Genomic DNA, 27,487 nt, shown 5'->3' with positions numbered 1-27,487 from the left:
TTTAAAAAGCTGAATTACAAAAATGTAATATTTATTAGGCACTTGTAAGATAAAAGGCACTTTGCAAGAGCACCACCTCTGCAAGCTTTACACCTCCGTAAAATTTCTGGTTTGCTCAGTTGATACGAGAATGATGCTAATGAGAGCCAGGTCAGGAGTTTAATTCTTGGCAGCTTTGTACAAGGAATGTTAATTCTGACCAACCACATGTAAGACCCACTAAGTTAGTTCTACAACTGAGGGGAGTGTGGCTGGTAGAGCTGATGGTGCCTGGTGACCACATCGGACCAATGAGTGGATACAAAAGGCAGGAAATGGAGTAGTCCAGGGTGGGCTCCCAGAATTCTCCTCCACCACAGGAGGCACCAAGCAGTGAGGGGGATTGGGACATGGGACATGGGATTAGGACTGATATTGAAGCAGAATTCATTGAAAGGAATTAACATTTCTTTCCCACTTGTGAAGTTTCTCTCCAGGTGTAGGGAATTCAAGTAGCATAACTCTCTCTGCACTAGGAGAAGTGTCTTAGCTGCCTGGTGAATTTGGGAAAAATGAACTGAGTTTACTAGCCTCTTACCTACTGGGAACTAGCTGCCTGCAGGGCACCTGCAGGCCAACCTTGCAACAGCCCCACATGGGTGTGACAGAGTAGATTCATCTGCCTGATCCAGGCATTCAGAAACACGGAGACCATTTGCCTACAGATACAAGCTACCTCCTCCAACCTAGACTTCATCAGGAATGAGGGTGATTTTTTTGGCACCAATCAAGTCCAGACCAGCTCAGCAAAGCCGGCATTCTGTACAAGATTCAGGAAGCCAAACAGGCCCTCTCACTAGGAAGAAATGCTCCAATATTGCCTGAGCATAATGTGCCTGCTCTTGAAACTGCCGTGACCTGGAGCATTTTCAGGTGACCCAGAATTAAAGTTCACAATGCCTGGGAATCCCATGTCCATAAACCACACTTAGAACTTTAGCCAAGAAACATGCATGTTTGAACAAGTGAAGGGTGGGGAATCCTCCAAAGATTGCCTTGCACAACGATTAGGGCTGTGGCTTGATTAATAAACTGTGTTGTTGGGCATGGGATATCTGCAGCACTGGTAAACACAGACTTGGGTTTGGCCTTTTTAGTCCATCACTCAGGGGAGTAAAGATTTTCTTCTTTTTCATTGTCACTCTGCCCCCTCCCTTCTAAGGTGGATTGATGTGGATTATGAAGAAACTTGCCCTCAGTTTCTGAACAAACGGAAAGCCTGGGTGAGGGGGATCTTAAGATGCCTGCATGAGAGGCAGCACCAGTTTTGCATGGCCTCTGAGCTCTCGGCCAACCTCCTGAAATCGTATTGTCTGAAGTCCCTGGGAGTTTCTTTCCTGAAGACAACGGCAGCCTATTTATTGGTTTCAGTTGCTATGAAGTGACCATCCTCAGAAGTGAGGCTGTTGCCCTTAGCTACACATTTCTTTGTGGGCATAATCTTGTATCACACGGTACCAAATCAGCAGCCAGGCAAGGCTCAGACCCTGACGAAATATTTTCCTGGTGCTAGCCTCCTTTTGTAAGAAAGGTGGTGGCTAATTGAGCTTAGAAATGACACACGTCCTTTTCAGTCAAAGGAAAGGGTGGACTTTATTTTAACATTGTCCTCTTCCCTCTCAAGTAGAGATTTATTTTTATCCTGAGATAAAATAACATCCCCTGAATAATCTCTTTCCTGATCATAGGCACCTCACAGGGTTGTTGGGAGTGTTACAGGAGATAATGTCCGGAGCGCACCTAGTAGCTGGTAGGCAGTGCTGCTGTAATTGTGGTGGTGGTGGTGGTGGTTCTCATCCTGGAAAAGGGAAGACTCAGGGGGGCTGGTGCCTGTCTTCAAATCATAAGCATTTTTCTTTCCTTCCATTTTGTCCCCTCCCCTCCCATTTCATTGATTCCACAGATTAGATATTTACATCAGGGAAATTGTTGAGTACATTTCTATTTTGAATTTCATTTGCTATCTTCTGGCACCTTAACTCCTTGATCCTTCCTTTGTTTGGTATCTCATCCGTCTTTCATTTTGAGAGGAATCTTCAAGTTTTGCTATTTGTTTCCAACATAGATACACTCTTAATTTATGCAAATTTCCATTATGCACCAATAAGACGCTGGGGGAGGGGGTCTTTATGTGCCTTCTCCCCTGAATCCATTTGCAGTCTTTTGTCTTTTTTTCTTAAGGCAGTTTCAAACACATTCCATGTGTGCTGACGTTTGAAAAGGCTGTAAAATTAAAGCTACGTAATTATGAATACTATGAAAAAGGTTTTGACAACTTTTGGTGGCATTTAATTCAAGTTAAACTCCTCTCATTCAAAATAATAAGCATAATGTTACTTATTATGTAAATGAGGCAGCAAGGCAGATGTTTTTCATCCTGGTGCATTCACTGGGGATTAATACATACAAAAGCTGAGCAGGAGGGGCCTGTGTTCAACCTGGGAATTTGAATAAGGGTTCAGCAACAGGAAGGATGATTACTCTGGGACTGCTCTGTCCAATACGGGAGCCAATAGCCACAGGAGCCTATTTAAATTTAAATCAATTAAAATGAAATAAAATTAAAATTAAAAGTTTCTCCGTCGCATTAGCCGTAATTCATGTACTCAATAGCCACATGAGGCTGGCGGCGACATATTGAAGAGCACGGATATAGACCATTTCTATCCCGCAGAAAAGTTCTATTGGACAGTGCTGCTAATCACAGAAGTATTAAAACAGAGCTAGGGATGTTGATAAATTCCTCTTGTCAATTGGAACTTTATCTGTAAGTGTTCTACAAGCTTCTCACTATGAGCGTAGATCTGTAAAGAGCCAAAAGATGAAGGAGTTGCGATCAGGTTGCTGCTGCGCTTCTCAAACTTTAAATGTGCAGACATATCACCTGGATCTTAAAGTTAGATACTGACTCAGTAGGTCGAGGGTGGAGCCTCGGAGTCAGCATTCATATCTGGCTCCCAAGTGATGCTGCTGCTGCTGCTGGTCAGGGGACCACACTTAGAGAACCACTGATTTACAGCACTGATTCCCAATCTTGGCTTCCCATCGTAATCACCAGGGGAGGTTTAAAAACTATTGATGCCTACATCTCACCCCCAGAAATTTAGATTTAATTTGTCTGGGGTGTAGTCCAGACATTGAAGATTTAAAAAGCTCCCCAAGGGATTAAAATTTGATAGCAGTTGATGGCGATAAAGCAAGTCTATTAGGTCTGAGGACCAGAAGCACTGGCTTCACCTGGAAATTTGTTAGAAATTCAGATTCTCTGGCCCAAACCCCATCCTGCTGCATTTCAACAACATTCCCCAGGTGATTTCATGTACATTACAGGTGAGAACCACTGTCCCAGATAGTGTTTTAAATAAATAATTCATCGATATATGTATAAGTGCTTTAAAGAAATTTTTTAAAGTCACAAGTTCTGTTAGTTCCTAAAAATAGTGGGGCATATAATTTAGTCCATACTTATGCCAAATTATTGAAGCTTTATTAGACTGTCATTGCACAGACACAAGCTTGCAGTTTCTGCTTGCATTTTAACAGAAGGTATCAATAATCTCAGCACAGAAAGAAACTATGGACTTTCAAGTCTCAAGAAGAAGGTCGAGAATAACCAAGTTTTTTGGGGACTAGTTCCACATGTTTGCATAATATTTATTATTCAAGATAAAGTGCTATTCCCTTTTCAGGTTCATGCCTTTTGATTTTAGAAAATTGTATACTTTCAATTCATAACCAGAGATACACAACATAGATACATTCTTAATTTATGTTGCTTTTCATTATGCAACACTAAGATCCTGGGGGGAGGGTGGTAGGGGACTGTAATGTCTTGACAAAAAAAAAAGTTTCCAAGATGGTGTTTTCCCAATAAGTCTTTCTGAGTAGTATTTTAGGGGAACAGTGGCCAAGATAATTATAATGTAGAAAGGCCAACTATTCAAGGTGTTAGAGCACTGCTTCTCAAACTTGAATGTTGTAGGAATCACTTGCAGATCCTGTTAGAATCTGACGCAGTAAGTCTAGGCTGGGGCCTGAGGCTCTCTATTTCTAACAATACAGTTGGTTGTGATGCTACTGGTCCAAGTGACAACATTTTGAGTAGCAAGGGGTTAGATGATTCTTCCAGGACATCTTTTTGTAAACTCTCATCTCAATGAGTCAAAAATCAAAGGGTCTGGTATAAACAATAAGAAGGATGATTTTGTTGAAAGTGCTGATTTGCTAATTTGATCATCTAAAAGAGACATCAAAAGGTCAAAATTATTCATAGATCCATCATTAATGGAAAGCTAATTGAGAAATGGAGTCGTTTAAGGCAAAAGCAAAATAGTAACACAAATACCTCAGATGACTACTAGGGCAAATTTTTCAAAATGTTGCAAGCTGTCTGCATGTTTGAAGTAGCAATTTACATGCATAATTAGGTGCAATCAACAGTTTTGAAATGTAATATATTTTCTGAGCCCATATTTACTTATGACAGATGCAAAAAAAAAAGAAAAAAAGAAAAGAAAAAAACATTCTCTGTCCCCAAAAAATAGAAGGGCAGAGAAAGGAAAAATATTTGCATTTAACAATGGGAATCTTTACAAGCACATGCCTAAATTTAGAACAAATTTAGTTGAAGTATTTTATCTTTATTTTGATTTAATCTTCATTTAAGCCTTGAAAGAACTTCATAAACATATTTTGTAAGTAACAAGCATGGAAGAATAATAACTTACCAGTCAGCTATTCCAGCTCCAGTCGGAACTGACATGTAATTTTTATTTCTACACTGTAGAAGGAAAATCTGTCAAATTCAAAACTTTATGGCACAAAACACCATTGACTTTCTTCCTGCCTTCAGAAGGGGCTTCATTCTTTGAAGATACCAAATATCTTTTAGAATTATTTATATAAAAAGGGTAATTAAACTGGCAATTTCTGCTTCCTAAATCAAGGTGCTCAGATGGGTGCTCATGGTGAATTTCTATCATCTTACTATTTTCAGTAAAACAGGTCATGATTGTTGAGTGCTCACTACACACTAAGGCACTCTGCTAAGCACTTTACACAGATAATCTAATTTACCATTATAAAAATACCATAAGAATTGATTTATTACAATGTACTGGGGAGGAAATGGAGAGCAAGTAACTTCTTTAGAGGCGCACCGCTCTATATTTTCTTGGCTGGTACATTACTACATAAGGGTCATAATGTCATTTAAAAAGTATCATGAATCTCAGACTAAAACAAGTTGACTTTATTTTTAACAAGTTCCCAATTTAGAAAATGAGCTTGAAATTTAGTTTTTAGAAACGTTGAAGAAAAAGACAATGAGTAATTCGGTCCCCAAACTTTCTTTTCTCCAAATGTATGTTCACATTGTGTTATCCAGATTGGCTGTCTACACTGATTAAATTAAAGTAGCAATTAATTTGTCACACTTACAGGCTGAGTCAGAGATTAAAAGATTGCATTGAAGGATAGGACCTAATGATGTATTCTTGTGTAACTGCATCCATTGGGACAGTGTGTCTTGATATGTAAAGTTGTCTTTAAGTTAATGCAAAGCAGTCACGAGATGAACAATGCAATTTTCTAGTTTCATTAGGCAAGCGTTATCTGTGATACATTATATGTTAGGGGAAAAAGCCACCCTCTGCTAAGAAATGCATGAATAGTTCATTTATCTGCTGATCCATTTGGGGGCATTATGGAACTCAAAGCCCAGAACAATGGGCTCTATTTAATATTAAACAGATTCTTAATAACCCGCTATTTCTCTCCGCAGCTGCTGGAAGGTCCCTCCTGGACGTGCAGAGTTGCAGTACCAGTTCCCGTGAAGTTGTAAGCTACTCCCCAGGACCAAGTGGTGTTAAATTTAGAAGTCATCCTAATCACCTGACTGTCGGTAAGCCCCGATTTAAGAATTTCCAAGTCTACCCTTGTCATCTCTATCTATCTATATTTATAGGCGCACCTCACCGCCTGCCCTGGGGTCACTACCGGAACCTCCTGGAGACCTGCCCTGCTAAGGACTTGCTTCCAGCACCGGAGAGATCGTCACTCGGGAGCGGCGGCGCCCAGCTGGCGCCCACCCCGGGGCACATTGCAGTAAATGCCTGGCAGCGACTTCTCGCTTCTCCCTCCACCTACCCCATCGACCCTCTACTGCCGACCTTTGCGCCAAACTCGGGAGCGCTGCGAGACTTGCGTCCTCGCCATCCACGCGGGGCCCCACCCCTTCCCGGTTCTAGCCCGCGATCGGGCCAGAGGCGAGGGTAGGTCGATTTCCAGCCCTGAATTTGCCGCTGGCTTCTCCTCTGTACTCGATCCAGTTCTCTAGTGTTGGGCTGTGTGGCGCGGAGCAGGCGGCGGAGCCCACCGAGGAGCGGGATCTCTGGGATAGACACACACGCACGCACTGGAGGGGCTGACCCCGGAGACGCGCTCGGCCGCGGGAGGGAAGGAGGGGGCCCAGGGCCAGCGTGGAGGTGGGGGTCGCCTGGGGTTGGGGGTGGGCGCACTAATCACCAGCCCTCCGCATGCTCCCTTCCTTCCACTCCTCTCCGCCACCACCTTGACCGGGTCGGAAAACCCGCCTTTCCTCGGCTCCTCTGCGTCGGGGAGAGGGCAAAGGTGAGGGGTCGGCGCTTGGTCAGCGGGCGGGGAAGGTAGATTTCACTTACACCTGACATTCCCTATTCCTGTCAGTTTCGCTCGGCAGATCCCGGCGATCTGGTTTGTTCCTCCAGTAACTTTGTTCAGAAGGTTGGAAGGGAGGGGAAACGCCAAGAAGCCCCAGGAGAGGCTGGAAAGCAACGAGAATAGGGAGGCCCGGCTGGAGAGCAAGTCCCCGAGCGGCCCCGGGGCTGGGCGCGAGGCTGGGAGGCGTCGCCGCCGCTGCTGCCGCCGGGATGCGCTCTGCTTAGCGGGACTGCCGGGGGCGCCTGAAGGCCACCGCTCCAAGGACACGCGGCCACCCGCTCCTCGCGCTCCCCGGCCCAGACGCCGCCAGTGCCGGAGCCAAGCAGGCGAGCGGAGCTGCGGGGAGCGCGGGCGAAGGGTGGCAGGAGGGAGGGCGCGCGGGAGGCGGCCCCTCCTCGGCGAGCCATGCGTGCCACGGGCAGCTGAGGAGCCGCCGGGCGCCGCTGCCAAGTCTCCGCTCCGCTTTTGTCTTGCCCTCCAGTGAATGGGAAGATGGAGATGGATGTTGAGGGAGTTTCTCCGCGCCCGGAGCCCATCCCCCGCTCCCAGGGGGCTGGCGGAGCCTGCCAGGCGCCGCCACAGCCGCCCCAGCCCCAGCCCCAGCCGCAGCAGCAGCAGCAGCAGCAGCAGCAGCAGCAGCTGGCTCAGGATGAACTACCCGGCGAGAGTGCAGGCGCTGAGGACAGCGACGATCCCGAGGCGCGACCCAACAGCGAGAAGGGAGAGAGCAAGGTAGGTCCACAGTGTTGGCGCTGTGACACCTTCTGAACAAAACCAAGGAGCTCTAGTAGTGGCTGTCACTTTAACCCCTCCGCTCCCCTCCACCCCCTTCCCTCAGTTGTGTGGTGGTGGGGGTTGCAGATGTGGGGAAGGCGTGGGATTTCAGGGAATCCATGGGCGCTAGTGACTTTATGAACTGGAAGGCGTGTGCAGAAGTCTGTCCTGGTTTCCGTATTCAGCGGTGTGTGCAGAGAAAAGTCTTCTGATACATGCGATGCGATGCCCAGGGTAGAGCACAGCACCTCAGGAGAGCAGTGTGAGACCTTTGCTTACCAGCACAGTATAACCAAGGCTTGTTGGGATGATCTAGGTCAAGGGGAAACATATGTCTTCAGAAGCTGCCAAGGGGCTTCTGAGACTCCTTGGAAGGAGGTGACATCAACCTAAAGACGACAACAATGGGAGCAAAGTTTGGCTCATTTGCAGAATGGAGAGCACTGCTTAACCCAGCTCTAGGCTGGAGGTCCTTCTCCTCACCTGGCATCCTGCTCCCCAGGAGGGCAGGGACCGAGTGTCTGGCAGCAGATGAGCCCTGTAAAGCTTGTGCAGCCCTGCTGTGTCATTGTAGACAAGGGGATAGCTACTACTTAGAGTGGAGACAGGAGTTCTTCAGGTAATTGGGTTCCAGTAAGAAATGGCTCAGATGCCCTTCTCTGGTGCTGATGTTTCTTTTGTTGAGAAAATTGTGAAGTAGAAGAACTGGCATAGAAAATAATGCCTCGATAATATTATAAGAGTGTATTTATTACAGCTTTGTCTCTGAGCACAGTGTTCTTTCTTTATACACTGTTGGAGTTCAGGTCTGTGGAAGCTGGTGTCCTTTAGTTGTATCTGTATCAAGTGTACACATGTGTTTGTTAATACATTTTGAAACTGGCTACCAATGTTAGGGAAAAGTTGGTTCAACAAATCAGAATATTGGAGCCAAAGAAGGATCAGTCGATATACTTTCTCACTTTTGCTCACTTAGAGAAGCGTACAGGAGAACAGCCACTTCTCCTGGCTAGAAAAGAACTGCATGTCATGAAGTACTCCTCCTAGGAAATCGCCTTGGTTTCTGTTGGACCTTTCCCAAGGTGCTGGTGTTAGATGAAACAAATGTTCGAAACATATTGAGATCACATTGAGTGTTGCTGTTCTGTATTTGGAGACAGGTTCACTTAACAAGTTGGTATTTGCAAATGTTCAAAATTATTTTGCATTTTGAAACTGAGCTAAGGATTGGGAATGTTGTTTATCTACCAAAATCAGTATTGTAATTTAAATAGAAGTCTACCCAGGAACTGGAATTCGAACACACTCTAGACTGGACCGGGGTGCCTTACAAATGCATTCAAGATTTACATCGTCAAAACTCTAATGAATTTTAATATTCTAATATCCTCAGCTTTCCAGTTGCTCATGATCTCATGAATATTTAATTCTGTCATGACTGCATATTTACTACTTTAAATGACTCCTCTCAGTTTTATGAAATAACCGTAACTGAGCATCATATTACCTAATTGAACTTTAAGTCTCTTTTGCAAAATAGGTGTGGGGAATAATTAAAATATACAGCCAGTGCTGCCATTTCCATATTGTTGATTCCTGTGCCCTGGGCAGGAGAAATTCCTGCCATCAGCAGAAATCTGTGCTTATTTGTTTCCCTTTGATGCACCGTGCAGACTGTCTAACGTTCTCCCGCTTGTGAGGAATACGGAAGGCAGTGCACTACAAATATTACAGCAGGTGAAGAGAGGACTGAAAGTGGGTTGATTACATTTTGTTAATGAGCACGTTCAGGTAATTGAGTATTCCACTGATGTGATTTGCTTTATGTTTGTCTGCAATTTCTTGAGGTGGAAACAAAATACTACTTTTTTTCCCTCCAGGTGTTTGCCTTAAAAAATCATGTTGCGTCCTTCTCTTAACCCAGAAATCAGCTGTGTTAACCCCTTGCTTTTCTCTGGTACTCTCCTACTGATTCCTCTAAGAGTTGAGGACGGTTGCTGTGTTTCAAACTTTAATTACTCTTTTTATCTTTGTTGGATACTATGGCAAGTTATAAATTGATTTTTCTTAGCAAATCCTGGTTTCATTAGTGGGAAGGCCTTTGGACGTCTGACCAAATTATTCTACTAAAATATAAGTGGAAGACAAACTGGGATAAAGTGGGATGTGGTTTTCCCAAGCTGTGTGGGGCACAGTGGGGAGATTATCAGGGTAGGGTTTAAACACAGTAATGTACAAAAGTGATGTATTGGACTATTATGTTTTTGTCTCACTCGTGAGAGTAATAAAATATGAATTTTGAATACTGTATTATTTATCTTAAACCTTTCCCGAAGCAAGGGTAATGTAAATAGGATGTCAAGGGATCTTACCACCCCCCATCGCCCCATATAAAGTGTCAGGGGAGTAAGGGCATTTTTTTTTAAGATTCTGATTTGGGGCCATGATTTATTTTCTCATGAATTTACCCCAGTTGTCTTATTGGAAAAGAAATCAGAGCTTAGTGCCAGATCAGCTTGTCTCCTACACTGCAGGTTCACGGTCATACGTCCACAGAAAGTCCCTGAAATAGGAAGAAAGGTTAGTAAACTGGATCAGTCAAGGGATTTTTTACGCCAGAGTTTCATGACATGACTGGCACTTTCTGTTCCTAGAATAACAATGCCTGATTCCTCTCTAGCAACTGCTCTTCAGAGAGATGTTAACACAGCTACATGTTATATATAATTTGACTCCATGCATTGGAGAAGACCCTAAATCGACCATCTCTTCCCCCTCTGGGCTTTGAGGCAGATTTGTGTTCGACCCTTATGAAAAGCAGTCTCCTCTCCTTGAAATGACATCCCAAGACAATGCGGTTAACCCCGCTGGGGGACCTAGTGAGGTATTTCCTCACTCGTTTTCTCAAGAACTTTTCCCTCATATCTGAAAAGAGATTCTCTAAGCTGGACAAAACTCCTTTCTTCTAATCTTGCAGAGGAAGATTAAGAGTCACTGTCCTAGAGTCAGAGACCTTCAAATCCTTGAAAGTGTTCTCCACCCTGGATTTAATCATCTTCAAAACTTTCTTGCAGCATTTCGGGAGGCTTTAAATATTCCATCCTTTTAGTGTTTTTAAAACCCTTCTGAAATGCTTTGCTTATGCCGAATAACTCTTCGATAGATATTTCTGAAACTTTGTTTAGAAAAGTGTAAAAAGTTCCTTGTGTTGAGGACCAGCATCCCAGGATCTTACTCCATCTATGTTGTCATTACTTGTGCAAATGTGTGAATTCTTCCCCTGATCCCACGTGAGTGATATAAGTGATTCTTTCTTGTCTGTTTGGCTTCATCTCATTCATATATTCTCTATTTTTCCTCCCCCATCTCTCTCTGTCACACACACACACACACATACACACCATTTGCCGTGATGTTTTGTATAGAACTGTGTATTTATGGCCCAGATGTGAAGTATCGTGACCAAACTCTCTTTTTTGTTCAGCTCTCATTAAAGTCTTGGTTTGCAAGATATGTGATTCTTGTGGTTTTGGACTAGAGAGACTCTGTGCTGTTGCTACCAATGATACTTCACTGGTGAACATGACTCACCTCGAGATTCTCACCTCAACTTCATGTCATCGGTAATGTAGTCCTAGACCATCAGTCTTACGGAGGACGCTGTAGGGAATCTCTTACCCAGCATGTCCAGTACATTTCTTTCTTTCTTTTTTGTTTTTTTGAGGAAGATTAGCCCTGAGCTAACATTTGCCACCAATCCTCGTTTTTGCTGAGGAAGACTGGCCCTGAGCTAACATCCATGCCCATCTTCCTCTCTTTTATATGTGGGACGCCTGCCACAGCCTGGCTTAATAAGCACTGCGTTGGTCCATGCTGGGGATCCGAACCTGCGAACCCCGGGATGCCAAAGCGGAGCACGCGAACTTAACCACTGTGCCACTGGCCGGCCCCTGTCCAGTACGTTTTTGAAAGCCTTTTATTTTAAAGTAATTTTAGATTTATAAAAGAGTTGTAAAGATAAGGCAGAGGGTTCCCATATACCCTTTACCCAGCATCCCCTAACGTTAACATCCTGCTTAATCGTGGTATGCATATCACAGTGAAGAAATTAACATTGGTTAGCAATACTATTAGCTAAACTTGTCCAGTCAATTTTTGTTAAGTGGATGTGTAACAAATCGATGTTTTCCATTCTATCCTTTTAGGATTTAAGACTTTCTTTATACCTGAAAGGCTCTATGAGAGGGTATTTAAGAGCCAAATTTAATTTCGGGTTCACTATCCACCCTTTGTTTTTGATGGGTAGGAGCAATTTGCAAAGTACACTGAGTCCTGTTAACTTATGGAGAGTGATAGGCTTCTTTTTTATTTTATCCTGAAAAACATTCCTGCTCCAGGTACAATAGGGTTTGTCAGTACACAGAGGACAGCAAAGTCTCAAGTGGCAAGTAGAGGAGAAAAGGCAATTGATAAAATCAAGACAGTTCACTTTGATGCCTAACCTCTTGGGGGTTTGTTCCTGGCATGAAAAATAATGGAAACCCTGTCGTTTTTGCAGTGTGTTAGCCAGGTGAACTCTGATTTCCAGCACAGAAACTTGCTTATGTTAGGCAAGATGTCACTGTGATTAAGAGTGTTGACTTTCTGATTAAGAGTAAAATCAGAAAGACCCACATTTAATCTTGGCTCTGTCTTTCACTAGCTGTTAACCTCAGGTAAGGTCCTAACCTTTCCAAACGTCAATCTTTTTCGTCTGTAATATAGGAAGATAGCACCTACCCCTGTGGTTATTGTATGGCTTGAATGAGGTAAAACATATAAAGTTCCTGGTTTAATGCTTCATAGGTACTGACTGCTCAGTAATTGTTAATAATAATAATTATGATTATTGTTATTACTGTTGCAGTCCAGAGTTCTGAAAAGGAGAATGACTTGGGGCTCCAAGTTCACCTAGAATTTTCAGTTTCCCAGATGGTTGTACGGCTGGAAATGATATAGACACACTATTGTACTGTCAAACCAGGTTGGTACTCATTGACCCAATTTTGCCATGTGGGACTTGAGATGTTCCCAGGTCTTTTCCAGGTGGGCAGGAGGTTAGGAAAGAGTTATCCATTCCTCTGACTTGTCAATAGACCTCTCCTCTCATCATCAGGAAAGGCAAAGAGGACCAGGATGGAAGGCCTTTATATCCCAGCCTAGCCCACAGGAGTACAGACAAGACATTAATAAAACAAATAGATTGTCCTGCTTTTACACATTACATTTATGCTTCTCAGGAGGAGTAGGTGGCAAATTTTAAGACTTAAAAAAATGGTTGAGCTGAAAGTTGTGTCCTTTAGGGCTCTGGTTGCAGGCAACGGAAACCGACTTTAATTTGAGCAAAGACAAGTTTTATTATAAGGTTTTAAGTTAATCACAGAATCAGAGGAAAAGTGATAAAACTGGTTTTTGGAAAATATTGAAGCCAGGAATCTCAGAAGATCTAAGTAGTAGAAAGTGATGAATGATCTCTCAAGGACACTGACATAAGAAGAATAAATTCCAACCATTTTTTGTCTTTGTGTCATTCTACTCAAGAACCAGAGTCCATAGAAAGGTTATCTAGTTGGCTTTGCTTAGATCAGGCATCTGTTTCTTGGTCAGGGAAGGGCGGGCATCCACAATGAAGGTTCTGGCAAATTGTATCCTTTGGAAGGGGTATAGTTCTTGGGGGAAAAAAAATCAAGTTGCTGTTACTAGACCAAGGGGAATGGACATTAGGGGGCAAAACAACGAGTATAACTTCTCTCCTGGGGGTGAGGGAGGAAGGAGAGAGAAGAAAACAAGAGAGAAAGAGAGGGAAAGAGAGAAGGAGAGAACCAGACAAATAGAGACAGACAAATGAGCTTATCTAAGAACATGGAACATATTTTAGCATTAATTTTCTACCATTTGAAAAGAAAGATTATAGAGGAAAATTATGTGATCTTTTGCTTCTGTACAGGAAGAGCGGAGGGGAGGACTTGCCCCTTATTCTTATTTTGCCACATGAGACTCCTAGAATTAGGAAACTGGACTGGAATACATGGCCTACCTAGTCTGGTTCCTCAATTTCCCAATTTTTACAGGTGAGAAAATTGACGCCTCATGACAAGTGATTTGCCCAAAGACAGAGCTGGCACTTGAAGACCCTTTAGCCAGATGGCATGATTCATCTCAAAATCCTGTCTCCTCTTAGAGGATCTGAACCCTCTCTGAATTCTGACACAGTCACGTGAAGCATTTGCAGTCTGCTTCAGAAATTCAGAGTTCTTGGTTTTCCCATTTGTAAAATGAAATTAGTGATACATTTCACATCTGCTGAGCCGATAATCTGAGGAAGAATGGGATTGGGCTCTGATGTTTTAAAATATAGACCTTCGATGGAAGTCATGTCATTAGACTAAAATATGTTAACTTTTCTTGTCTGCCCCTAAATTAAAGCAAGTTTGTTTCCTGAAATCCCTAAAGGTTTTTCTTTGACCTTTGAATCTACATGTCAGGATATTTGTGTCCTCGTATTTGTACCTTACAACCTACAGAGGGAGTCCTGGAGAAGGAGGCACCATGGACAGTGAATTTCTTAGTTTTGGGTGACAAATGTGGGGGTTAAGCTGTTCATTCCTGAGCACAGTTTTCCAGCACCATGCCTGGTACATGGTGGACACTCAATAAACCGCGGTTACATTGAATTCTGCCTCAATGTCTTCAGTCGACACGTATTAAGCACTTTCTTACACACTGGGATTGCACAGTTAAAAAAGAGAAACCCGCAGTTTCATGGAGGAGACACACTTATGCACAGATCGTGTCGTTATAAAGACTTGAGGGCCATCAGAGAGATGAGAATCTTCGGTTTTGCAGAGGAGGGAGCGACTAGTCTACCTGCACAGAGGCCGCATGGAAAGGAGCATTTCACCAGGGTCTCAGAGGAGTAGGAAATGCAGAGAAAGCGCTTTCCAGATGTAGAGGATGTGTCAAAGTTTAGAACGGCTGAGAAGGATTCACAAGCTCATCATAGGATTGAGTGGAGGTAACCGCTGGAGGTATATTTATCGTGGAGGCTGTGTGATGGCATGGCAGAAAGTTTGGACTTTATCTTATGAATAGTAGGTTGAGGGTGGAGGTTCGGGTCTGTTATGGCAGCCTAACACTGTCTAGGAGGGTTCCCCCATGTGGGAGTTTTATGGATCAGTACGTTTAAAAGAAAATGAGGGGGCAGAAATAGAATTAATTCCTATTTATTGTGTGACAAGAGAAGACATCACACCATTTCATGAATAAAGGACATTTAAGCACAAAAAAGAAGAAATAAATAAAGCATTTCAGAATAGCCTTTCTTGAGAAAGAATAGGCAGCAGCCTTCACCCAACACACACCCCTAAACCACACACCGCTGTCTCTCACGTGCATCCCATCGCATCTCATCATATCCCGTTGCTTTCTTGTCCTCACTTCTCTGTGGACGTCTGTGAACTTGTGCATTGGGATCTGGGAACTGCCATGGGCACCCGTGTGTCAAGCTTGAATTTGGGTTGAGGTGTTTTTACTGAGATTATCTTCCTTTCTCATGGGTGCAGTGTTGACAGAGTTGCAATCACTGGTAAGAGGAATCCATGTTCTTAGACAAGGCTATTGTCTTCACCTGTAAAAAAAAATTTTTTTTTTAAAGCATTCTTGAGCTCAGTTGGAAACAACTGGGGGCAGCAGCAGGAGTAGCAACTCTGCTGGCATATTCCCTATAAGTATTTAATGAATTTTTAAAGGTAAAGTATTGACCTGTCTAACAGGCATTAGAGGTAGCTGAGAGAAATGAGACTGTGGGACACACAGAGACACTAGCCAATGAATGACTCCCTTTTTCTTGGTCTGCTCCCCTAGTAACCAAAGGCACAGATCACATCCCAGTTCACAAAAATTAGTGGCTGGGTCTGTCCTGTCCATCCTTCCCCTGCTTCCACCTCCACCCCTTTCCCAGGATTGCACCCCCTCCCCAGGTGAGACCCCGTGTATTTTGCAATCTGTTTTCTTTTAAAGTAAGATTTATTGGCATATAATTTACAGACGGTAAAATTTACCCTCTTTAAGTGTAGAGTTCAGTGAATTTTGACAAATGTATGAACCTGTGTGAGCGCCACCCCACACAGGGTGTAGAATGTTTCTATCAGCTCCCAAGAGTTCCTTTGTGTTCCTCTGCAGACAGTCCCCTCACTCCACCCCAGCCTTTTCCAAAATTTCATACAAATGAAGTCAAATAGTATGTAGCTTTTTGCCTCCACCTTATTTTGCTTAACAAAATGTTTTTGATATTCACTCATTTTGATGTGTGTATTAGTAGTCCCTTTTTCTTACTGAGTAGGATTTCATTATATGGATGTACAACATAATGAATGAACAAGTTCGTCCATTCATTTGTTGATGGACATTTGACAAAAAGCCAAAAATCTTTGGCATCTATGCATAAAGCTCCTGTAAACACTTTCATTTCTCTGCAGTGAATTCTTAGGAATGGGGCTGCTGGGTCATGTGGTAAATATGTTTAACTTTATAAGAAGTTGCCAATATATTTTCAAAAGCAGCTGTCCAAAATCTGATCCGTCATGCATTCCAACCATCAATTCATGAGAATTTCAGTTCCTCCATATCATTGCCAACACTTGGTATTGTCAGTACTTTTAATTCTAGCCATTTTAGTAGGTGTGTAATGATATCTTCTTGTGGCTTTAATTTGTATTTCCCTAGTAACTAGTGATGTTGAACTTTTTTTTATGTGCCTATTTGCCATCTGTATGTTTCTTTGGTGAAAAGTCTGTCCAAATCTTTCACCTATTAAAAAAATTGTATTATTTGTATTCTTATTATTGATACAATATATTATTTTCACATAGGTTTAGGTTTCAGAAACTCTGGTGGAAGCTTGAGATTACAAAGCCAGGGACATGTTGAGTTTCCTTTCCTGGGGGTTGTTGGTGAACTAACATTTATGGGGCATTTATCAGGTGCCAGTCATGAAGCAAGGTAGCGTCACATTGGATGAGCTCGTTTTATACACCACGGTAATCTTGCCAAATAACTGTTATTAGCCCTGAGGTCACACAGCTTGTATATGGCAGAGGATGGATTTAAATTTAAGTCTGCCAGACTCTTGCTCGTTCCACTTCATCAGGTGTGTCTCAAGGCCTGTTCTCCATAACTTCCTGGTTACTTTCTCAGCCCAAACTGCTTGCACTGCCCTGGGTGTTTTGAAAGCAGCCCTCAGGTGAAATAACACTGCTGGCATTGACATGCAAATCAGGACATTGAGCTTAAGGCAAAAGAGTGCTCCCAGTTTTATTTCAGTCCTGAACAAAACCTATCCACTTCATAAGATAGAAAAGTGAGAATTCTCCCGAGGAGTGGAAGACTTAAGGTGTTCATTTACATTTCAGTACTGAAGGATGTCCATCTCTCTCGGCTAAATTGTAGTGCTGCGGTTACCCAGAGGGCTAGGGTAGAGCTAACCCCTGGGAATCGGATCTCAGTTCAAACCCCAGTTTTGTTCCTACAAAGAGGACCTTGGGCAAACCATGTGAATGTTCAGGTTTGGGTTCTCTTATTAGTAAAGATGATAGATAAGGCCCCCTCACCACACCTCAGCATTATGGGGATTGACTTACCAGTAGGATGACCAACTCCTTCCGTCGCCGGAAACCCTAGGTCCCAGGTACAGCAGGACAGTTGACAGTTGGTCGCCCTGATTACAGGATACAAGTAAAGTATCTGGACCATTACACACTCTAGGATGTGAGAGCTGTCACTGTTGAAAGTGCTTTGGGGCATTCAATCCATGAGTCTGAAAATGACTCATCATATTTCAGAACTAATGAGGCCCTGTGAATGATTCCAGGTCCTCCAAATTGACTTAAAAAATAGTTCAAAGCAAGGCTCTGGGTTTGAATTAGATGAATAGCATTACTTTTCTGAATAAGTGGCTGTAGAACTTTCCAAGGCAGTTCCCCAGGGCCTGCAACCATGAAGGAAGTGTGTTTTACAAAGCTAGCTGAGAAAATCTCCCTAGCTGGAGAAGGGAAGGCTCTTTGGGGGAGTGCCTTCACTGGCAGGACAAAAATCACCTCAAGAAATAGTTTTAAAAAAGTTTCTTGGTTGGTAGGGTTGATGTCACTACGGGTTAGACTCAGTATTTCCCATAGGGCTCTCAACTGGGAAGAAATTGCTCTTGTAGGGAAGATAATGGGCCTAGGGTGTTGTGACTTTGAATCCTGGTTCTGTCCCTTCTAATTGAACTCTTGGACAAGTCACATTTTCTTTGAGCCTCAGGGTTGTCAACTGTGAAATGGGGATAATATTTTTACCTTTCTAAGAACTGTCTAGACTGGAAACAAATTCAGTAGTGTATGGGCAAAGCCTTTTGTAAACTCTTACACAAGTCTGAGTGTGTGTGTAAGTCTCTTTGGTTTGGTTGGATAAATGAGTTTTTCCCCCTGTGGTTTTCTGTGACCCTATTTAAGAAATTGAGCACAAAAGTATCTCATTAGAGTTAAAGGTTCTGGCAGTTGGGGTCCATAGGAGCATGTGGTAATTCCTGGAAAAGATGCCGTCAGATGATGTTGGGTGGGTTCAGGTGTCTGGGAGGTGCAAGGGGCTGGATTGGGCTGCAGTATTCCTCCAGGGACATCACCAACTGATCCTGACAGTTTGCTCTCTTGCCCCTCTGTTTGGATGACGGTAATATTGGACTTTTTTTTAAATTAAGTTTTTGGAGCTCTCCATGTCCTATCCAGAGCCTTTGCTCAAGCCATTTCCTTTTCCTATTCGGAATGCTCTCTCTCCCCGCTCCCCTCCCCTTCACTTCCTTCTCACCCTGTTAATCCCTATTCAGCCTTCAGAATTCAGCTCAACAGCTCAAAGAAGCTTTCCCTTGTTTGAACTATTCCCTTTCCTACCCTATAAGTCAGCTCGCTTTCCACTGGTCTCATACATTCTTGGTATCAAGAATGGTCTCAGATCATTCTTGATTGTGGTATTGTATATTCTAGACTGTGTAATTAGTTGTGTAATGAAAGCCATGAGGATAGGGACCAGGTCTGTCTTTTTCACAGCTATTTCTCCAACCCTAGTATAGTACATTACATGTAGCAGGCCTTCAAATATAATTTTGATGACTAAGGTTGTATATGAATACTCACTTTGACAATCTTTTACCTAATGCCTACTTTCTGGCCCAGAATGGTCCATGTCCTTATGCAGCCCACATTCTAGTGGAACAGACAAATACTAAACAAGTAAACAACTAAATAAATATGACAGATAATAAATAAGCAACTAAATAAATAATCTGACACCAGTGGCCTCCTGGCTGTCTGGCTAAAGGCATATATTTAGAACACTTGCCTAACCGTATTTATACAAGAGCATCAATTCAGGGCAGTAAAGAAATAACCATCATCCAGTTCATTTTCTAGAGTTGCCATCTGTCTTATGGCCTCCTCTACTTCTCTCTACTTCCTCCGCAGACTTTAGGTTATCCTCACCATATTGGCTTTCGGAAATCACAGAACATGTGCCACCAATTCCCCTTCCTGTGTTCATGCCAGAGATCTCCAGTTAATCACAGTACTTTTTTTTTCCTTTTTTTCTCCCCAAAGCCCCCTGGTACATAGTTGTATATTTTTAGTTGTGGGTCCTTCTATTTGTGGCATGTGGGATGCCGCCTCAGCATGGCTTGATGAGCCGTGCCATGTCCGCGCCCAGGATCCGAACCATCGAGACCCTGGGCCGAACTTAACCACTTGGCCACAGGGCCGGCACCAGTACGTTTTCTTAATGAGTTCAGCCTTAGCCTTGGAAGCAGGCATTCATTAACAATCAGTTGGAGGTGGCCTGCAAGACGAAACTGTGTGCTATCCTTGCCGTAGGCTTACAGCCTTCCTGGCAGTGTCTTCTCACTAGTCTGGACCAGACACTCAACCCTCCACACTCGCTCCCTCAGTTTCTAGACCTGCATTATCCAATATGGTAGTCAGTAGACACATGTGGCTATTTAAGTTTAAGTGAAATTAACATTGAGTAAAATTTAAAAGTCAGCTCTTCATTTGTACTAGGCATACTTCAAATGCTCAAAAGCCCTAAATCTAATGGCTACCAGGTTGGTCAGTGCAGATATAGAAGATTTTTATTATTGCAGGAAGTTCTAATGGACAACGATCTTATAGATTATGATTTCACCTCTCCTGGCCTGCCCCAGCCATTGTTGACTGAAATCCCTCTGAGATGCTCTGAAACCAATCCTTTGACAAGGATGGAGACTTTACAACTTCCTGGGGTTTGCTTTAGATTCTTGGTGAATTATTTACAAATTGTTTTTGAACTACCTGTATTGTTGTGTATAGAGGCTGCTTAGAGCAAGATCTCATTCAAAAACTTTGGCTAGCGGTATTGCTATTTTTCCTTAGGTGTTCTACTGAATCTTGGCATTTGTCCTTGGCCATTATAGAAAACAGTGTCTGGTAAAGTGGTTCCGAGAGACAGCTTTTCTATTATCCAAGTTCAAAGCCTTTATTAGTGGGTAGTTGAACCACTGGCTGAAGCACCATTGACACCTCCTCTTTGCCATTTACTAATGATTGTCTTCACTCTGTGGGGATTACTATGATGGTACTTGTCAGAATACACAGACAGAGAAATCTTGCTGAGAGCCCAAATCTAATACCATCACAGAGCCCCCTACACTTGCAACAACAATGCAGGGAATAATTTTCAAATTATGTAATGGATAAAGAGTGCTAAGTTACAAAGTTACATCCTTAGGATATCGTATTCTTCTTCTTGTATTCCACTCAATAAAATTCCAAGTACATTATGATTACTAATGCTTTTAGGTATGGATAAATAAGAAAAAGAGAGGATGTGAAAAAAAAAGTCTGATAATGAAAACTACCTTTTCAGCCTTTTTGTATTTCTTTTCTCTTTCATGAGTGAGAGAAGTGATCTTTTTAAGACGGGAAGAAGGACTGGGGAGTTAGTCCTAAAAGATTCTAATATGGGACTCGCTGTGCCTTTGTCTAGCACATTACATGAGTGTCAGCAGGAAAAGAGATGGGAAAATGGCCCCAGGGTGGATTTGGTGAATTTCCTCCCTGTTAGCTAGGAAGAAAATTTGAATGACACCTTGAAGTGATTTAAAACTCTTTTATTTACACATCCAGTTAGCTGGGAGGCCCCTGGGCATCACATTCAGAATGTAGCAATTCTTGGAAAATGCAAGAGTGAGAGATGTGAGCTCTCTCTCCTCCATCCCAGCTGCGGCAGGTAATCTGGACCAGTGAGTGAAAATGTAGGTAATAGAACAATAATCAAGAAAGAAAAAAGCATGTGGCTAAGCCAATAATAATAGCACCTTTTTGGTATTTTTATGTACTATTTAAACAAGTATTAAACACACAGAGGTACAGAAAAATTAATATATTTGCCAAAAGTTAGAGTTGTAACCAGGGCAACCATAATTGCCCATTAGTCATTACCTTCTTATTTCTTTACGTTTGAGCTAAAGACATGAAGCTGGAGCTCATTTCAGAGTCTTGTGAATCAGAGAGGGTTCACTTTTACCACTGGGATGTTGAGGGTGAAAAGATGGAATTGTGGTGTCTATAATGTCAACAGCTTCAAGCAACTTGGACAGCTTCAGTGCAACTTGGTGCATGTAAAGGAGCAAGACAAAGGGAAAATAGAATACTAGTGGGTTTTTAATGCCCGGGGATCTCCTTGCCTTAACCATTGTGTCTGCCTGTTCTCACCAGTCAGCAATGTGTACACGTTATCTGTACGCTGCTGTAACAAAAGCACTCAGCCCAGAGTTGTGCTAGCTCAGAATCACAGCCTAAATGTTGGACAGTCACTTGTCCACTTTTTTCTTCTACTTTCAGCTTTTAGACGCTTTTGAAATTCAAAGAAACCTCCTCATTTATGGCACAGTCCCTGAATTCTATGGAGATTTGGTATCTGTGGCAATGTCAACATGTCAGATGTTGCTTTGCTGGTATGTATCCCTCTAGCAAAGGAAGAAGAGGTAGAGAAAAAAAGGAAATCCTTGAGGGAAAAACAATACTGAAGACCTAACATTTCACCGCTGCTGTGATGTTTGAAAATATATGTGAAGTCTTTATTTTGATGCATCGATTTAATTGTGGCCTAGAGCTGAGATTTGCATCTCTGAGGCTGTCGAATGTAGAGATGCAACAATAAAGTAACACCACACACTTTGCTCCAGTTTTCAGTTTTATTGTTACATTTTCCTTTTGGTGTCAGTTGTATAACAACTATCTTTGAAAAACTGAAAGTTGTATAAAGGGTTAATTTCCTGCTCAGTTAAGGACTACGTTCTGACCTTCTTCAGAGCTAGACCGAGTGTCTGTTTAGTGCCAAGTAGGTAAAGCAGAGTCCTATAGAAGTAATGTTCCAGTTGAGGATCATATCACCCTCTAAAAAATAGTCTGGCTTTCTGCTGATGATTCATCAGAAAAATGAGCATGGTAATTGAATTGGGGATTTAAAAGGATCACAAGGAAAACAACCATATTCTACTGTTGGCACTGTCATAATAAATGCTGTTACTGTGCAATATGTAAGGCAGTAATCTATTGCAGTGGGCTCTTCAGCAAATGCAGGCTGCTTGGTTTTTGCCCTGATCAGTTACAAGAGGCTGTCCATCATTGCTGTTGAATCAGGGCAGGGTTTGAAAACACTGAGTCGAAATGTGAGTCTTACTGTGGATGCCGGTGATGCCCTCTACATGTTGATTAGAATCTGGGGAGGAAATCTGGGTACTACAGCAAAAGATGACAATCACCGAATAACACAGAGGAATTTTCTGAGGAAAGAATTGGTCTCCTTTCCAGAGTGGCAGGAATAACTCTGACAGGACATGTAGCCACTTCATCTTGAAAGGGGACAGATTTTACTTTCAATTGTATGGATAGTTGGTTGGTACAGGTTGAATGAAATAACCACCTTTCAGCAAATTAAAGGTCTAACTCTTCTCTGGAGCACTGTTTCTCAACCAGGGGCAATGTTGTCCCCCTCCACCCCTGGCAACATTCAGTAATATCTGCAGACAGTTTTGGTTGTCAACCAGGGGTGGGGTACTCCTGGTGTCCAGTGGGTAGAGGCCATGGATGCTGCTATGTATCCTACAGTTCACAAGAACATCTCCTACAACTGTGAATCATCAGGCCCAAAATGTCAGTAGTGCCAAGGTTGAGAAACCCTGATCTAGAGAATGTTCTAGGTCTTTGGGATCTTGACTTTGTATATATTTCACAAGGATAATATTTTGAGTGGAAAGTTTAAGCAGGAAATGTCTAAGGCTTTTCCAGGACCCCCAAATCTGTGAATTCATCCTTTTGCCAGATCTAATTTGAAAAGATGAGTCTGAGGAGAAAGTTCTTTACACCAAATATTCCAAGCATTGTTTTTGCTTTTAACAAACTGACACTCTGAGAATCTTTCTGTTGCCTTAAAGGTAGAAAATGGAATCCTCTTCCCTAGAAATAATTTTCTTAGACTGTGACAAACTTTTCTCTCTCAGTGCCAAAATACATATGCTTTTGTTTCCAAACCAGTGAATTCAAATCCTGTAGCTGTTATACTCTTATTAAATTTTGCTACAAGCCTTTTCTTATTTTGTACAGTATGGATTAATCTATGCTTATGATTTTTCAAATCAAGAAAAATATTGTATCCAAATAGTTTACATGTTTTCTTTTTAAAAACACAACATAATGCTAAGAATATTTTGCATTGATAAGTATTGGTGACCAATTAAATAAGTCATGTTGGAAAAAGATAGCTACTTATACTTACCCGATGGATTTAAAAACTGTGAAACAAGTGTCTGAGCAGTCCACATTCCATTTTTTAATTTTGGTGAGCGTGAATAAGGAAATACTTGGTTAAGAAGGAAAATTCTATTTACTCCACCCCAAATCTTGAAAGATTTAATCTGCCAAATCCACTATTTTAACTTTATTAAACCAAGAAATTAACTATTGGTCTGTGTGAAATGGCCAGGAAAGGGTCCTGCATCAGTTTAAACATCTGAGCCCAAGATAGTTTATTTCAGGGGTTGGCAAACTTTTAATGCAAAGGACCACATAGTAAATATTTTTGGCTTTGTGAGCCATATGGTCTCTGTCTCAACTACTCAATGTTGCTGTTGTAGCATGAAAGCAGTTATAGACAATCCATAAATGAATGGATATGGTTGTATTCCCGTAAAATTTTGTTTACAGAAGCAGTATTGGTCCTACTTTGGCTCTAAGACCCTCGTGTACCCACCTCTGCTTAATTTAACCCAGGCAGCTTTATCGTGGGCAAATGCATAATTCCTGGTACATGTTTTGCAATGATGAGGATTATTTATGGAACCCCACTACTGTCTTCAAAGACTCCAGGTTGGGAATCATGGCAGGATGCACTTAAATGTTGGTCTCTACACCATCAACAGCTTAAAAGGCAAAGAAGACCCCATACACACAAATTGATTTTGTTAAAAAGTGATGCAGGAGGCCGGCCCCGTGGCCGAGTGGTTAAAGTTCGTGCACTCCTCTTCGGCAGCCCAGGGTTTCGCCAGTTTGGATCCTGAGCGTGAACATGGCGCTGCTCATCAGGCCATGCTGAGGCGGCATCCCACATGCCACAATTAGAGGGACCCACAACTAAAAATATACAACTACGTACCAGGAGGCTTTGGGGAGAAAAAGGAAAAATAAAATCTTTAAAAAAAAAAGGGATGCAGTCACTGTTCATGGAAATTATCTAATAGGGTATGTTATTTTATTATAAAAATACCATATCATTCCTTAATATTTGCTAGATTCCAGATTTAGTGAAGAATCAAGTTGGGAAAAAAAGAAATCAGCCATTTCAGAGGAGGACTTCCCGCAGACTGGAACTGTGCCCCAGATGAGTGGTCGGAATGGTGGATCTTACTCAACGGTCATCAGACATTGCTTGACTCTGACCTTGGTAGTGTGTGATAAAGTATGGCACTGACTTATTCAGCTACATTCTGGGTCTTCCTGATGGAGATTTCTGATGAAGAGTTCAGTTAGTGGGCCTCGGCGATGTGTCACCTAATATGATGTAAGAGTGAGTGATGGTTCCTGCAAACTGTAGAGAAATGAGCCACCGTAAGTTCCTTCCTTTCTCTTCCTCAGTAAGCATGCCAATGTGATCAAACACTGTGACACTTCCAACAAGCCAGCCAGTTGCAATGTGGAGGCAATGAGAGATTTTTTCCCCACCTCTTAAGTCAAGAAAAGATAAAACTGAAGTAGTTTTGTGTGAGGGTTCTCAATCATGGGATGGGAGAAGCGCAGTGTGCCATGTAGCAGCACAAGCATAAAATTGCCCTGAAGTCTTCATTTTATGTGAAATGTGAGGCTCTTAAGAAATAGTCTCTGATTCCATGAATGAAGTATCCACTACATTCAATTAGCCATGTTTTCTTCAACCAGTCCCTACCCCCAAAGAAAGAAACCTTTAAATTTGCTTTTCATATGAGCCAGTAAGAAGTGCATGAGTAAAACCTTTGCTGCTTTGTTAAGAAGAACCTGTTATACATGTATAATGGGTTTTATCATGTGACTTGATTGAAGAAAACTCAATATAATACTTACATCATGTCTGGCATAGTTTATTCCCCTGTTTTCAGGAAGCTTTAATAAGAATTAAAGCTAGGCAAAGCTTTTCAGCCTTAAGAAGAGCTAGCTTTTCTCTTCTCTTCTTTTTTTCTCTCTCCCTCTCTCTCTCTCTCTCTCTCTCTATATATATATATAACAAGCTAGTGAATTAGTTATCTACTGCTGCATAACAAATTACCCGCCAAACTTATCAGCTTAAAAAACAATAAACATTATTTCACACAGTTTTGTAGGTCAGGAATTCAAACAACTCATCTGGGTGGTTCTAGATCAGAGTCTCTCATGAAGTTGCAGCACACAGATGTCAGCTAGGACTGCAGTAATCTGAAGGCTTGACTGGGCCTGGATGAACACCTTCTAATATGGCCCAATCATATGGCTGGCAAGTTAATGCTGGTTGTTGGTAGGAGGCCTGAGTTCCTTGCTATTTGAATTTCTCCATAAGGCTGGTTGAGTATCCTTACAACATGGCAGCTGGTTTCTCTCAGAACAAGTGATCCAAGAGAGAGGAAGGTGGAAGCCACCATGTCTTTATGACTTAGCCTGGGAAGTCATACTCTGTCATGTTTATAGTACCCTATTCGTTATACTAGTCAGCCCTATTCAGTGGGGCAGGAGACACCACAGGGGTGTAAATATCAAGAGGTGAGAATCTTGGAGGTGCGCTCCTATAGCCAGTTACTTGGAAAGATTCTTCAAATTACTACCTGTCCTTTGTTTGCATGGAGGTGGAAACTTCAGCAAAGGTCCTTTCTAAACCTATGGAGGCCGTAACCAACCTAGACTTTTCACATAAGCAGAGATATGAAACTTAGGGTATATCTGATGGGTTCAGAATTTTTTTTTTTTGCCATTAATAACATCTGTTACATACACTAGCTGAACGTTTTAGTGAATACTGATTGTTCAGTTTTGTAAAATTCTCCTCAAGGCTTGCAATTACATGTATCTAGATTTTCTTTTTGTCTCCTGCTTGGGTATCTCAACTCGTCTTATTGACTCAAATCTTTCAGGTAACTTTCCTCTGTGGAATCTGTATTAGTTAGGAGAGGCTGAACTGCAGTTGAAAAACAAAAACAATGAAGAAAAGCCCCAAACCTAAAGGTGTATAATGTCTCAAAGAAAATAAGACTTTATTTCTCACTCATGTCGTAGTCTGATGGGTGTTTCCCAGTCGGCCGTGGCTTTTCTTCATGCAGTGAGTCAGGGACCTAGACTCCTTCCATCTTACGGTCTGCCATCCCTGAAGGCCAATTATCCCTTGCATCTAGTTTGAGGAAGGGTTAGGAGTGTGGAGAAGGTAACACTACTTACATTCTGCTGGATAGAACTTGTCACAAGGCTATGACTAGTCCAAGATGGCTGAGAAATGTGATCCCTCAGGGGGCAGCTGCTTCCCAGATACAAGTGTGTTCTCTAGAAGGAGTGGGAGTTGGGGGTTGGGATGGATTTTGAGAGAGAGGCAACCATATCTACTTGAGATTCCAGACTACAGAACTTCGTCTGCCTGGGGACAGTCACATTTTATGAGGATGGAAACTATGCATATGTGAAATTTTGTGACAAAAGTGAATGTCACTGCACTTTATGAGTAAAGTTTAAAATAGTGTGAACCCAATCCCACAGTAAAACTTTCAGTAAGAATCACTTAATTTAAAACTTGGTGGCCAAGTGCATTGTAAAGTGTTTATACTATTGATAAATGGGGGCACCAGTTTGGACTGATAAACATAAATGCCCACCATCCTTTTTCAGGATTATTTCAGAATAATATGAGGTCTTTAAACTATCAACCCTTCCATAGGAAGCAATCAGCCTTGTTTACCCAAAGTGTTCTTCAACTTATATTCATTTCAGTGCTCCTATTAATACTCTAACTTGCATATCTAAACCACCTCTTTTGTCCCCAGTGTTTATGTGGTCATCATCCAGTTAGGCTACTTCTGAGCCATTTTTGTTGTTGTTGTTTTTCTCACTGTTGTTATCATCAGCAACTCCATTTATCTATCATTTACTGGGGCCAGGCGTTGACCTAAGTGTTTCGCTTATCTGTTATCTCATTTAATAGTCCTCACAAAACCTTATAAGGTAAGTATATCACCCTCATTTGACCATTAAGCTAATTGAGTTCCAGAGACTAAGACACAGCTAGTGGTGGAACTGAGATTTAAATAGAGTCTATCTAATACATAGCTCTTGCCCTTTCTTCCACAATATGGTGTACATCAGACTAAGAGCAATATAGTGAGTCTATG

At 42.2% G+C, this 27,487-nt stretch overlaps 2 protein-coding genes and 1 long non-coding RNA gene across 9 annotated transcripts in view; 2 read left to right on the top strand and 1 right to left on the bottom strand.

The window, feature by feature from the left end:
- ZCWPW2 (zinc finger CW-type and PWWP domain containing 2) overlaps positions 1–6,073 on the top strand; it is a 186,357-nt gene extending 180,284 nt beyond the window's left edge. The window contains exons 11-12 of the transcript XR_011527122.1: positions 5,822–5,877; positions 6,005–6,073. The gene's annotated coding sequence lies outside the window, so the exon portion shown is untranslated. The remainder of the gene's footprint in view (positions 1–5,821; positions 5,878–6,004) is intronic.
- RBMS3 (RNA binding motif single stranded interacting protein 3) overlaps positions 1–27,487 on the top strand; it is a 1,256,175-nt gene that overhangs the window by 5,521 nt on the left and 1,223,167 nt on the right. For all 7 annotated transcript variants that reach the window (XM_070575925.1, XM_070575921.1, XM_070575924.1 and 4 more), the window contains 3 exons: positions 5,822–6,311; positions 6,745–7,064; positions 7,220–7,470. In XM_070575925.1, the coding sequence (XP_070432026.1) occupies positions 5,822–6,311; positions 6,745–7,064; positions 7,220–7,470 (1,061 nt within the window). The remainder of the gene's footprint in view (positions 1–5,821; positions 6,312–6,744; positions 7,065–7,219; positions 7,471–27,487) is intronic.
- On the bottom strand, positions 1,607–4,880 carry LOC139075991 (uncharacterized). The gene is made up of 2 exons (XR_011527130.1): positions 4,767–4,880; positions 1,607–2,262 (listed from the first exon to the last, which is right to left on the bottom strand). It is a non-coding gene; the product is annotated as an uncharacterized lncRNA (long non-coding RNA).

This window comes from Equus przewalskii, chromosome 15, assembly GCF_037783145.1.
Source record: "Equus przewalskii isolate Varuska chromosome 15, EquPr2, whole genome shotgun sequence".
Taxonomy (NCBI): domain Eukaryota; kingdom Metazoa; phylum Chordata; class Mammalia; order Perissodactyla; family Equidae; genus Equus; species Equus przewalskii.
This window is presented reverse-complemented; position numbering and strand designations above follow the sequence as displayed.